This window comes from Caretta caretta, chromosome 24 (genome assembly GCF_965140235.1).
Source record: "Caretta caretta isolate rCarCar2 chromosome 24, rCarCar1.hap1, whole genome shotgun sequence".
Lineage (NCBI taxonomy): Eukaryota > Metazoa > Chordata > Testudines > Cheloniidae > Caretta > Caretta caretta.
Window position 1 is genome coordinate 3,929,156 of NC_134229.1, and position 13,625 is coordinate 3,942,780.

At 58.6% G+C, this 13,625-nt stretch overlaps 1 protein-coding gene across 2 annotated transcripts in view; it reads left to right on the forward strand.

Annotated features, from left to right (window-relative positions):
* KIRREL1 (kirre like nephrin family adhesion molecule 1) overlaps positions 1-9,217 on the forward strand; it is an 85,795-nt gene extending 76,578 nt beyond the window's left edge. For both annotated transcript variants that reach the window (XM_048827998.2, XM_075123076.1), the window contains exons 11-15: positions 1,978-2,176; positions 2,717-2,824; positions 3,463-3,602; positions 4,440-4,517; positions 4,877-9,217. In XM_048827998.2, coding sequence (XP_048683955.2) covers positions 1,978-2,176; positions 2,717-2,824; positions 3,463-3,602; positions 4,440-4,517; positions 4,877-5,347 — 996 coding nt within the window. In that variant the 3' untranslated portion in view covers positions 5,348-9,217. The remainder of the gene's footprint in view (positions 1-1,977; positions 2,177-2,716; positions 2,825-3,462; positions 3,603-4,439; positions 4,518-4,876) is intronic.
* The last annotated feature ends 4,408 nt before the right edge of the window (positions 9,218-13,625 follow it).

Here is a 13,625-nt window from a genome sequence, read left to right on the forward strand (position 1 = left end):
CCGTGAAATATTTCAATTTTGCCCAAACTGCGTTTCTGTTCCGTCTAAAATTTTCAGACCCGTTCTAGTTGCACTTGGATACGGCCGCGTTGGCTGTGGTGGAGAAGGAAGGGGAGGCTGGGAGAAAAAGGAGGGTTGAATGAGGCCGGAACGGAGGGGTAGTGAGAAGCAGACAGAGTCAGACATTTGGAGTCAGAATGTGCAGGTCCCCGAACCCCACCCCTGCTGAATGCTCCCAGCAAATAGTCGTTTTCCCTTCACAGCTGCGATTATTGTTTCCTAGCACTCTTAGGCCAGCTGCATCTCTTCCCTCTCCCCCTCAGCTGTAAATAGTTAATTGCAAGAGCAATCATTGGGTGAGACGAGCACTCTTGGCTTTGCCTTGGGATGGGTCACTGACCAACCTACAGCCAGATCCTGCGGGGAGGGAAGGGGATGTGATGGCTTTACTCGGATCAGGTCAGAGCGGCTGCTTTGGAATGGAGGGAGAAGGAATGACGTGATTCAGGAAACAAAGAAACTGCAGTTTACACAGAGGAGCAAAACCGCTAGCAACCAGCAGCCTGAAGCGAGGTCCTGTTCTGGTGTGGCACGAGCACGCCCCCTTGTGGGGACACCGGGACTTGACTTGTCGTGCGACTGCAGTGTAACCTAAAGGAGAAGTCCTGGCTGGCAGCGTCTCTTTAAAAAAACCCAGCCTCGTTACTGCCCCATTAAAGCAGCTCGATTGAAAAATAAACACAGTGGCGGGGAAGGCTTACATGCAGTCTCCTCAGGTGACCGTGGCTGTACGGTGAGCCCAGGGCACGCGCTGGTCCTGCTTGTGCTGGGAGAGTTACAATGGCCCGTGGTATGAAATGTTTATTACACCCTGGCCCCGTGGTGAGCAATGGGGCTGCAATAACCACCCGGAGGGGCCTGCATTGTGCTATTTCCTGAGCTGAATTTGTCTCAGAGCTCAGCGGTATTAACATTGCTCACATGTCGCTGTTTGCTTTGTCTGCATCGCTCTGTCAATCTCACGCTCCCTGTCTCTGCCATTCTTTCACATGCCTTTGTCTCTGCTCCTGTCTCATCTGCCTGTCTTCTATCTGTCTATCCCCATACGCACCCATCTGCCTGCCTGTCTGCTGTCTGTCTATCCCCATACGCACCCATCTGCCTGCCTGTCTTCTGTCTGTCTATCCCCATACGCACCCATCTACCTGCCTGTCTATCCCCATACGCACCCATCTACCTGCCTGTCTTCTGTCTGTCTGTCCCCATACACACCCATCTACCTGCCTGTCTTCTGTCTATCTATCCCCATACGCACCCATCTACCTGCCTGTCTATCCCCATACGCACCCATCTACCTGCCTGTCTTCTGTCTGTCTGTCCCCATACACACCCATCTACCTGCCTGTCTTCTGTCTATCTATCCCCATATGCACCTCTCTACCCGCCTGTCTTCTATCTGTCTATCCCCATATGCACCCATCTACCTGCCTGTCTTCTGTCTGTCTATCCCCATACACACTCGTCTATCTGCCTGTCTTCTATCCCCATACACACCTGGCTACCTACCTGTCTATCCCTATACACATCTATCTATCTTTCTGTCTATCCCCATACACACCCATATATCAGTCTGTCTGTCTGTCCCTATACACACCCATCTAGCTATCCCTGTCTACCCACCTACCTGTTGACACAGCCCTGGTGCCGCCTCCTGTGTCCTCAAGTTGCAGATGGTGGCTGAATGGAGGAATCCCACCATGATCCTCCCACATCCCCATTCAGTTTGGGACAGGAAGTGAACGGGACGATCGTATCCTACTGGAACAGCGGGGGGCTGGTGGGCTGTAGATACCCAGCTGGGATTTGGCCCGGATGCTAGGGTTCTCCCGGGTTAGCGGAGGTGTGATGGGGCAGGAGCTCTCAGCCCCGGGAGCTGACCAGGCCTTTCTCCCTTTTGCACGCCCCACCCGGCGATAGGCCTGGGCCTGGAAGGAGAACATCCTGGAAGCTGGCACACTGGAGCGCTACACGGTGGAGAGAACCAACACGGGCAGCGGGGTCCTCTCCACCCTGACCATCAACAACGTGATGGAGGCCGATTTCCAGACACGCTACAACTGCACGGCCTGGAACAGCTTTGGGCCGGGGACGGCCATCATCCAGCTGGAGGAGAAAGGTAGCAGGGAGGGGAGTGGGATCTAGTGGTTAGAGCACAGGGGGCAGGACGCCTGGGTTCTATCCCCAGCTCTCGAAGGGGAGTGGGATCTAGTGGTTAGAGCACAGAGGGCAGGACGCCTGGGTTCTATGCCCAGCTCTGGGAGGGGAGTGGGATCTAGCGGTTAGAGCAGGAGCCAGGTTCTAGTCCCAGCTCTAGGAGGGGAGCCTGAACCAGGGTTTACAGCAGGTTGGGAATGGGGAGCCCTGTGTTCCATTCCCAGTTCTGGGGGACAGTGTTGTCTGATGGTTAGAGCAGGAGGCTGGGTGGATTCCTTGGTTCTCTGCCGCTGACTGTGTGAGGCCTTGGGCAGCTCCCTTCCCCTCTCTGTGCCTCAGTTTCCCCATCTGGGGAGCAGGGCTAGCAATGCCAACCTTGGAGGGGATCCTGCTCCATCTCAAGGCAGTCGGGGGCTAAGGGGTGAGAGTGGGCTAGGGAGGAACCGGCAGGAAGGGGGCAGCGCGGCTCCCGCAGCTAAAGCACCCCCTGTTCCCCCTGCAGAAGTCCTGCCCGTGGGCATCATCGCCGGAGCCACCATCGGGGCCAGCATCCTCCTCATCTTCTTCCTCGTCGCCTTGGTCTGCTTCCTCTACAGGCGCCGCAAAGGAAGTGAGTGCGGGGCGGGGGATTCCCGGGAACCCCCTTCAACTCAGCCCAGGGGCGAGGAGGGAGGGGAACGGCTCCAGACTGCCCCAGCCGGCACCTACCAGCCACTCAAGGGACAGGCCGGGATGGTACCAAGAAGCCATGTGGTCCATAGGGGCCACGGCTGGATGCGTCTCCCCCCACACTGTGTCAGTCTGCGGGCCGATGCCCCCGTCACCCCAGGATGGAGCACGTGGCCCACAAGCAGCCTCGTCCACCGGGGGCGCCCCTTGGAAAGCCCACGACACCTGCAGGCGACGGGAACGGCCATGGCTCCTTTGCGCCAGGTGCTGGGCGTAGGCAGGTGCCCACGGGGCCAGGTGGTGGGGCCAGGAGCAGCTGGAAGCGGGGAAGCCCTGCTACGGGGGTGCGCTTTCTCTTGGCCCATGAGGTCCCTGGCCAAGGCCCCGTCCTAGCAGGGGGGACTGGCGGCTGCGGGGGCTTTCCAGGAAGGAGGCCAGTTTCTCCAGGCCAGGGGGAAGGGTGAGTCCAGGGCCCCCGACAGCCAGGGCTCTGGGCTGGGGTCTCCAGCTAGGAGAAGCCCGGGGTGCAGCTGGCAGAGCCTCCCTGTCCATCCGTCCATCAGTCTGTGTGTCTCACAGGCCGCAAGGACGTGACCCTCCGCAAGCTGGACATCAAGGTGGAGACGGTGAACCGGGAGCCCCTGACGCTGCATGCGGACCGCGAGGAGGACACGGCCAGCGTCTCCACGGCAACCCGCGTCATGAAGGCCATCTACTCGGTGAGGGCCCCCCCCGATCTCCCCCTGGGGCCCCGGAACGAGCCCAGCAGCACGACAGAGCGAGACAGTTCACTACTGCTCAGAGCAGGACTCCTGGGTTCTGTGCACATCTGTGGGACAGAGCGTGTGTTAGTGGTTAGAGTGGTGGGGAAGGTGGCTGGGAGCCAGGACTCCTGGGTTCCCTTCCTGGGACCAGGAGTATGGCCTGGTGATTAGAACAGGGAGGCAGGACTCCTGGGTTCTGGGGCCTCCTGGCCGCACATGTCGTAAGAGGGAGGTGGGCAGGAGGCCAGCCTGGCACCCATCAAACAGCCCAGCGGGCTAAGTCTGGTGCCACAGTTCCAGCCATGCCCCACGGAGCCACCCATGTCTAGCCACCCTGGGCTGTAGCTGCTGGGAGTGCCCCCCGAGGGGCAGGGCGGGCGGTGTAACTCAGTGGTGCTTTGTCTCTGTGATCAGTAGGTGTTGATGAGTCTGTTGCAGGCTCTGTCCTTTAGCTCAAGCCGTAGCAACTCAGGCTTTACGTTTCAAAGGTCCCAGGTTCAATCCCTGGTGCTGCCAACCCAGGGTACAGGACTTGGACTCCTGGGTTCTTTACGGATCTGCGAGGGGAGTGTGGGCTAGTAATTAGAATAGGGAGCCCAGATTCCTGAGTCCCATTCTTGGCTGGTTACATCAGTGCCCCCAGAGTGTGGGGAGGAGCCACAGCCTGCTTGGTCCTGCGTTCAGGTCGGGGTGGGTGGGATGACTTGGGGGCTGGGGAGCCGAGCGGCCGGTGGGCTAAGACAGAACCTGGGCGGGGAAGCTGACGGGTCCCTTTCCCATCTCCCTCGACAGTCGTTCAAGGACGACGTGGACCTGAAGCAGGATATGCGGTGCGACACCATCGACACGCGGGAGGAGTACGAACTCAAGGTCCGGCACCACCCCCGGGGGGGCGCCTGTCCACTGAGCGTGCAACGGCGCGTGTGGGCGTGGGCAGGGAAGGGCGGCCTGGAGTGTGCGGGGGAGTGATTGTGCCTTGGTGCCAATGTGCCTGAGCACACCAGCGAGTGTGCTTGTGTGCGAAGGGGTGTATGATGGTGTGTGCATGTCAGCAGCTCTGGGTGCAGAAGGGATTACGTGTGTGTCTCTGCTGGGGGTGGGGGCCAGGACTCCTGGGTTCTTTGCCCAGCTCTGCCCCCGGAATAGTCCACAGGCACCCAGAGCTTTGCCCTGCCCCGTGTGCGCCCCCTGGCGCTGCCTGAACCTGCCCCTCTCCTTTCCCCTTCCAGGACCCAACCAATGGCTACTACAACGTTCGCGCCCACGAGGACCGCCCGCCCTCCCGCACCGTGCTCTACGCCGACTACCGCGCCCCGGGCCCCGCCCGCTACGACATGCGCCCCTCCTCCCGCCTCTCCCACTCCAGCGGCTACGCCCAGCTGAGCACCTACAGCCGGGGCCCCGCGTCGGAGTACGGGGCCGAGCCGGCCCCGGGGCCCCCGCCGGGCACCGCCTCGGGCGAGACGGCCAGCCAGCTCTCCTACGAGAACTACGGCGGCCACGCCGCCTTCCCGCCCAGCGCCGGCTACGCCACCTACCGCCTGGGCTACAGCCAGCCCCCTCCGCCCAGCTTGGACCGCGCCCCCTACGACGCCTACGACCCCATGGGCAAGTACACCAATGCCACCCGCTTCTCCTACACCTCCCAGCACTCGGACTACGGGCAGCGGTTCCAGCAGCGGATGCAGACTCACGTCTGAAGGGCCGGGGGGCTGGGGGCGGGGACGATCCTCCCTGGAGACAAAAGTGGGGGGGGGGGGTCAAGGGTACTTTGTGACTGTCCTCTGATATTCAGGGGCTTTTCCAGAACACCCCCCCCCCCACGCCCACCCCTAACCCCCACCCAGCGGCAGGACTCTCAGCCTGCCCGGCAACTGCACCCCTCACCGCCTGTATTCCAGGGACCCTGGCGTCCGGCTGACTCCGGGGCCCCTCTTCCCCTATATCTGAGCTTCCAGCCAGCCACCCGTCATGTTGTCTTCGTTTGTTCTTTTCAGCCCATGTCTCGAGGGGCCGGCGCCCTCCCCGACTGGAAGGAAAACAGATTTTGGGGGGGGCTGGGGAGCCTCACCCCCACCCCTGCCCCGGCCGTGGTCACGCGTGGCACAGTTCTCCTCCCAGCGGGCTGGAGGCCGGATAAAGCGTGCTGGTAGCTGCAGGGGGGGAGATTCCCTCCCATGGCCTGCATCCCACCCCGCCCCATCCTGCTCCAAGCAAGACTCTGGAAACTTGCCCCCGGCCACGCTGGGGAGACCCCATTTCTTTGCCAGGCGTCGTCGGGTCTTTGCGGGGAGATGGGCCGAGAGCTGAACTCCAGGCTGGGGGTGAAAGGTTGTGACAACAAGGGGTGGGGGGGATTGTGGGGCAGCGGAGGACCAAGTGGCATTGGGGGGGTGGCTGAGGGCAGGCTAGCTTGTGCATTCCCCTGGGGGCCGTGGGATCCCTGGGGTCTGCAACTGGCTCCCGCACCTCTCGGCCGCTAGGCGGCAGAGAGTCGTGCCATCACCGGCTCCCAGGGCACGATGGGACCCGCCGGGCTGCCGGGGTGCCGCAGGGGGGCACGGGGGACACTGTGCTCTAGATGTGAACGCGCCCGGACGGGGGCTGCGGCTGCCTGTCGGCCGGCAGGCCGGCTAACCCTGCAGCCAGCCTCTGAATGGCCAAAGGGCTCTGATCCTGCCTCAACGCCCATCGCTCAGCGCCTGGCAGGGTCGGGCCCTAATGTGGAAAACCAACCTGGAGCTGCAGCTTTTGATCCAGTCCACACCCGGGACCCCCATCCAATACCAGGACCCCCTATTCCAGACCAGGGACCCATGTCCAATACTGGGACCCCCTATTCCAGACCAGGGACCCCCTATCCTTTCGTGGGGCCCCCTGTTCCATACCAGGGTCCCATGTGCAATACTGGGACCCCCTATCCAATTCCTCCCTCTTCCATACTGGGACCCGCCTATACAATACAGGTACTCCCTATCCTATACCAGCACCCCTTTCCCATACTGGGATCCCTCCTGCCCCACTTAGCAATATGGGAAGGGTGAAGTGCTCGCAATCCCTACGCTGTGAATCCCTGACCTCGAGGGCACTGCTGGCCCTAGGGAGAAAGGTCAGCCCCACCCCCGAGTGCTTCCATTCACAACAGCACCCCTTGCCGCTCACACCCCAAATTGGATCCCTCCCCTGTGTGGCATTCCTCTTCAGGAAGAAAGCAGGGGGCCCCAATCTCTCCCCCAGTACCCCATCCGTCCAGGGCCGAGTTGACTCCGTCCCCCGTCCCTAGCACTTTGAATACGTTTGTTTGGGTTTATGTTGGATTTTTTTATATATATATTTTATACGGGGGCGGGAGGGGGGTGGTTGGTGGGTTGGTTTTTTCCTCCGAAAGGACCGATTGGAATCCTGCCTCTTCCACCACTTCCTGTGCCTTGAACTTCAGCTTTATTTGACCCGTCGGCATTTGCTTGCGCGGTGGAACCAAGCCAAGGGGGTGGGGGCGTCGGCGGGGCTAAATGTTTTCGGGGCTGGTGGCACCCCGGGGCGGGGAAGCTGAAGGCTCATCTCTCCCCCTAGTGCCTGGCACCAGCCACTACAGCAGCCTGTCCCCGAGGTCAGGGGAGGAGCTGACCCTTTAGCTTGAGGCATCAAGAGCTGTGTTTTTAGGGCTGAAAGTTGTGGATGCAGCCTCCACTGACGATATGGGCTTTCCAGGGCTGCCCATTGAGAAATGATGGGTGCCCCTGGATTTCCCAGGGTTGCTATTTTGGTGGGGGTGAAGGGTATCTTTCAAGGTTCCCAAGTATCCCAGCAAAGCTGCACCCCACTCCTGGAAGGGATGGGGGGCGTGGGCTCTGTTTTCGAAGCCTGGCAGTGCCATTCCCCAGCCGGGCAGAGGGGGGCGCTGCTGAGCGACACTGGGTCCCGCCCTGCAGCGTGAGCAATGCAAATCCTAAGTGGCGCTGAGCAGGATCCCGGCCCCCCCCCCCCTTTACTGCCCTTTCCGCCATCGCTCCGTTAGGGAGCAGGACTCGAACCCAGGCCCTGCTTCTCCACAGTCGCAGCCCGGCCCAGGAGTCGAACTCTGATCTCCTGCGTGGCTGGGCAGAGGGCAAAGCCACCAGCCCTGTCTTGACTGTTCCCTCCTAGTACCTGCCGGCGTGGCAGGGCCGCTCCAGCCCTGGACTGCAGCAGTTCTGGATCTTTTCTTGTGACCCTTCTGACCCTGCAGCATCGGTTTCGTTTGCACAGTTCGGGGCCTTGATTTTAAGTACAGATACCGCCCCGCCCCCCTCTACATTATGGAGCCATTCAGATATTGTACAGCCGTGAGCTGCGTGGGTTATCGGCATCAGCAGCAGGGGTTAGCAATGGTTATAGCGGCCGGTTGGCTGGCTGGAGCCTATAACACCCGAGGACGGAGGGGTCACCATTTATTAAAACATCACCTGACCCTTTATTTAGCCTGTTCGGAAGCAGCCGGATTTGATCATGTGTCGTGATATGGGCTTGTTTTTCTTTTCCTGCCCTATTTATGGGACTTATACAACGGCCATTACCCTGGCCCCTGAGAACCTCACAATCATCACTGCGCTTTTCCTCATGACCCCCTGTGAGGCAGGGCAGGGCTGGTCTCTGAAGCATCTGGCACTGGCCTATGTCGGAAGGCAGGATACTGGGCTACATGGACCACTGGTCTGACCTAGGAGGGCCGTTCTCAGGTTCTTAGCCCCATGGTACACATGGGGAACTGGAGCCTGGAGACCCAGATTTTTAAAGGCATTTTGGCCTAGCTGCACTCAGTATCTCAACGCCTAACTGATTTAGGAACACAGATCGTTTTCCGAAGGGGTTTAGGCACTCCAGAACCTGACTCTCATGGACAGCTGATGGGATTTTTGCTCCAAAGTGCCTAAATCCTTTTGGAAACTGAGTTTTAGCTCCTAATGAGTTAGACATTGCAACTCTGGGTGTAACACTGCCCAATATCTGGCTCAGTCGTGCCCCAGGTCAGATGGGAGAATAGAGTTGACCCTGGGTCTGCCTGGTCTCAGGCTTACAACCTGATCCAGGGACCAGCTCTTAATGCGCCACTTTCAGAAGTCATGTTATTTTGAACTTCAGCTTCCCCCCCCCCCCCTTAGTAATACATTTCTAGCTCTCATGGTTTTAAAGAAAAGAATCCAGGCTCTAACCACTAGACATCACGCTCCTCCCCACACCTGCGAACTTGACCCTGGAACATTCACAAGCCTGCAGGAGAATCAAAAGAACCCAATTTTTGTCCCAGCTCATGATTTGTGGGAGGTCTGATTCACGATTTGTGAGCAGTTGGGACTGCTAGCAAAGGCAGTGGGAGCTGAATATAAAGTGTGAGCCAAATCTGGCGTCATGGTCCATGACTGGGGCCAGGGGCTGCTGCAATACGAATAATAATGGTTAATAGTCATCGTAAGTAACAAACCGGTGCTGGCTAATTTGCTGGCATGAGTCGGACACGTGAGAAGGGGTTTTGGTTTTTTTATATGAATGTATCTAAATATATATTTTATATAAATATCCTGCCAAGCAAATTCTTGAAAGCTGGAAGCACGTGTTCTTAATGCTCAGCAGTATATAATTATAGATTAACGCCCCCCAAAACTTCCACTTTGAGGCGGACAGCTGGCATGGGAAATTTCAGACCGAAGGGTTAACGTCTGCAATGTTCCAACCAACTGAAAGCAGGGTCTTGGAATGGAATGTGTTGGGCAACCTTGACTCCAGGGGGGCGCTCCGTGCACGCTGCAGAGATCACGGGGCTTGGCTTGGCGTGTGTAGAGGGCCGTGGAAAACGAGGGCAAAGCAATAATTCCTCGAGGGAGGGGGTTGTGCCTGTGAGGGGGAGCTGGGAAAAAGCCGCAAGGCGTAGCTGGTCCTAGGGTTTAAATCCTGAGATTTGTTTTTCTCCCTTGATCTCAGTCTGGCTTCGGGGTTTGAATGGCCCCTGGACGGCTGCCCTGCGCTTTCCTCTTTTGAGCATTTGTGCTCTGTGGTGTAAACCTGCTTGTGGCCAATTCCTGCTCACTGGGGCTGGATCCCAGTGCGTCCCAGGGGTGAGAGCCAGGACACCTGGATTCTATTCCCAGCTCTGGAAGGGGCGGGAGGTCTAGTGGTCAGATCAGAGGACTGGGAGTCAGGATTCCTGGGTCCTATTCCTAACTCTGGGAGGGGAGTATAGTGGTTAGATATGGGGACTGGGAGTCTGGACTCCTAGGAAAGGAGTCTCGTGGCTTACAGCAGCCAGGGCTGGGAGTCAGGACTCCTGGGTTCGACCTGGTTTGTGTCCATCAAACTGGTGTCACCCAACCCGTGGGGCATTCTGTCTCCCCCTAGTGGCGGCTTGGCCGCACAGCTAGAGATTGGGGCGCCTGCCACAGCTTGGCTACCAGATGAGCTCAGGGCTAGCCGAGGCTCAGGCACCAAGATTCAGAGGTTCCCAGGCACAATTCCTGCTGTCGACAGCCCACGTCCTTGCGTTTGCAGGCTCAAGCAGGGGATTTTGCATGAGTAACTTTAGCCCATTTTTTGAGTCAAACCGGTGCAAGTACTGTGTGTGGAGCAGCCCGAAGGGCCCCGTGGAACTTCCCTGGGAGCTGGGTGCCGAGCGGCCTTCGATCGCTTTGCGTCCCCCCAACAAAATGCCCCTTGGGCAGCTGGATGATGGGAGCAGTTCGGACACGACGGCGCTTCGCTAGCCCAGAAAGGAGCCGGGTTAGCTCAGTGCCAGAAGCCAGTGCCGGATCCAGCCGGGTGCGGGCTGGTTCCTCTCCACTCGGGACCTCGGCGATGGCTCGGGCCTACCCCTCTGCCTGCCTTGCCCCAGAGCTCGTCAGCTGAACCCAGCACCTGGTCGGTCTTTCCTTTGCATCAGGGGGCTGGGGCTGGGGGGCTGTGGAGAGGGAGAGGATGGATCCCCCCCCTGCCCCTGCAGTCAGGAACAACCCACCCCTTGGTTCGACTCACTCCCTCCTCTGGTGCTAATTCACAAGCTTTCACCCTTGTTAGACCCCCACCCCCACCCCCATGGCTGAGTGCAAGGAGTTAACCTTGACCCCCACCCCCACGAAGGTACCTTTAAAACAGGCCCGATCCCGCAAGGCCCTGAGCCCGAGCCCAGGAACCGCTCTCATGGCCTGCAGCTGTGGTCTATGCTTCCTTCCCCACCCTATCCCCGGTGACCCCCATTCTCCCTCGCCCCGGTCTAGAGCGGGGGCGGGGGAAGCGGCGGGACTGGCCTTCGCCCCAATGGTGCCGGGATCCTCTTTAGCAATAGAAACCCTCACTGCCATGACACAGAACCATGCAAAGCCTGGAGTCGAGTCGCCATGGATCAAAGCTGTGTCTTTACGTGACACTCACTGTATCGGGATTGTCTCCAAGGTTATGCACCGCTCACCTCCCCGTACACCCACACACCTTCCAGCTCATTCCTAAACGCCCAGGCTCATTGGATCCCCCATGGGAATGTGGGTGGGGGGAAATGGGGGTATTTTTCTTAGCACAGCCCCTTTAGATTTCTAGAGACGTGTATCTGTGATTCCCCTGCACCCCTTGCCCAGCCCAACCTTGGATTATTTTTTTTTTCATTTTCCTTTTTTTTTTTAAATATTATGTACTATATTTTTAGTCTTAAACACGATATATTATATATATTTAATTTTTTATATATATAAAAATATAAATGTTACCAAAAAAAAAGAGACCGTGTATCGCCTTTGTTGTGTGAAAGTGATGCCCGGGGGGAAGGAGGGGAGTGTGTATGGATGGGGGGGTGTTATGCCTTTGGGACCTGTAAAATGCTGTTGGGAGCAGGGGATAATTGGTGCCTGTTGAACAGGGCCCTGAAGAAGGGCAGGTTTGTCTCTAGTGCTGTTCATCGCCAGCACTCGACACGCTTCGCAAAGGAGCTGGGTAGCGATCTCCCCGCTGGGCAGGGAGGGGAAACTGAGGCACTGGGAGAGGGGAAGGTTAGGAGCCTAAAGACCGTCGAGGGGCTGGGCAGAAGCGATTTACTCAAGGCCACCGCCCCACCTGTGCCAAGCTGCTTACCTCCCCAGGTGAGAGCCTGAGGTCGGTCATGTGACAGGAAGATCATGTGACTAAGGCCAAGGGATATAAGGGAACATGCTCAAGCCCAGCACCCTTCCTGCCAGGTGGGAGGTGGAGGGCCAGGCTGGGAAGCTGTAGGTGGGTGCGGGAATGTCTGCCCCACACAGTTAGCACTCAGGGCTTGCTGGATGGGAGGGATAGCTCAGTGGTTTGAGCATTGGCCTGCTAAACTTAGCGTTGTGAGTTCAATCCTTGAGGGGGCCATTTAGGGATCTGGGACAGAAATTGGGGATTGGCCCTGCTTTGAGCAGGGGATTGGACTAGATGACCTCCTGAGGTCCCTTCCAACCCTGATATTCTATGATATGATTTTAGCCTGACTCCCATGGTCTGGTGGGGCAGTCGCTGAGCTGGAGCTAGTGAATGAGTCAATGAGGATTTGCTGCCAGGGAGCAGGAACACAAGGCTCGGGGGGACTCTTTAGTTTGCGTTTGAAAGACTTTGCTTCCTCTATAGGGGCCACAAAAGGGGCCAGCCAGCCTGAAGCTAAGCCCAGCCCCTGGAGGGAAGTATCTCCTGACCAGGTGGAAGGGTGAGGGCTGATAGAAATGGTGTAACAAATTTAATTAACTATCTCTCCCTTCCACGGGGGTTTTGAAGACTCCCGAGAGAAGGGGAAAGGGAGGCAGGGTGCTGCAGCACCTCCCCAAGCCATGAGGGCCCCCTGGGAGGCATCTGGGCTGTTTACAATCACCCAGTGGCAATGCCAGGTTTCCTGAGTCTCAGGCCAGTGCTCTGCCCACTAAGCTGCTCTGCCCACTAGGCCACTCTGCCTTCCCTTAAGTAGCCTGGCCCCAGGTCTTTGAGGGCCTTGAAGAGAAGACCCCAAGGCCTTGAACTGGACTGGAGTGACCAGCATCTCCTGTGTGTGAAAGGCACCAGATTTTCCATTCACACCTGTGAGATGTGGGGGTTGCCCCCTGAAGGGCAGGGAGATGGGACCTGGCCTTAGAAGCTTGAGGGGCACTGGCAGACCTGAGGAGTGGTGTGGACGGTGCCCAAGGCTGGACTTAGACGGGGTGGGGGGGCTTGGCAGAGCTGGGGGCTGGGAGCAATAGCAGGGGGCTGCAGATGGGGATGGGGGGGCCTTGGCAGAGGTCGGGGTGTTTGTGGGGAGCCCAAGTGTGAGTGCTACAGCTCAGGGTTCAGGCACTCATGTGTGGCTCTGGATTTACCCTTGTCTTGCACCGCAGCATTTGGGGCCATTTTTTGCTTGGGTCGGTTCCTCGCCCTTTGTCCCTGCTTAATTAGCAATGTTTTAGCTGCTTCTCTCCAGCAGCCCTGCCCCCCCCCCCCCCGATGTCCAATGTAGGGGCTCGGATTTCTCCTGGGGGGCGCTTGGCACTCCACACAGCCCAGAGAATCAGGCCGCAAACGGCTCCTGCCCACGGCTGCTGAACGGCAGCCCCCGCCGCTGACGGGTCTGGGCTGGATCCTGGGCCAAAGAATGGGGGAGGCCGGGGGCGGGGGTTTGGCTGTTCTGGCCCCAGATCCTCTCCTGCATGACACACCCCTTCATGGCTGATCTCGCCCCCTTTTCCTAGCAATCGGTGCTCGCTCTCCGTCAAAGGCCAATGAAGCCTCTCCGACAGTGTAAGCTCCTTGGGGCAGGGACTCTGCATCCGCGCCGCTCCCGGCCCAATGGGGCCCTGATCTCAACCGGCCCCTCCAGGCGTCAGCGTAATCCCCAGGGCTGGCAAATCCCCATAACCGTGCCCCCCCCCCTCCCCCGCACAGGCTGACCTATTTCACAGAAGCTTTTAGCGGGAGCACCGTTGTGAATGACATGGAGCCGAGGCATGGGGTGGGTGGTGGTGATGGTGGGTTTTG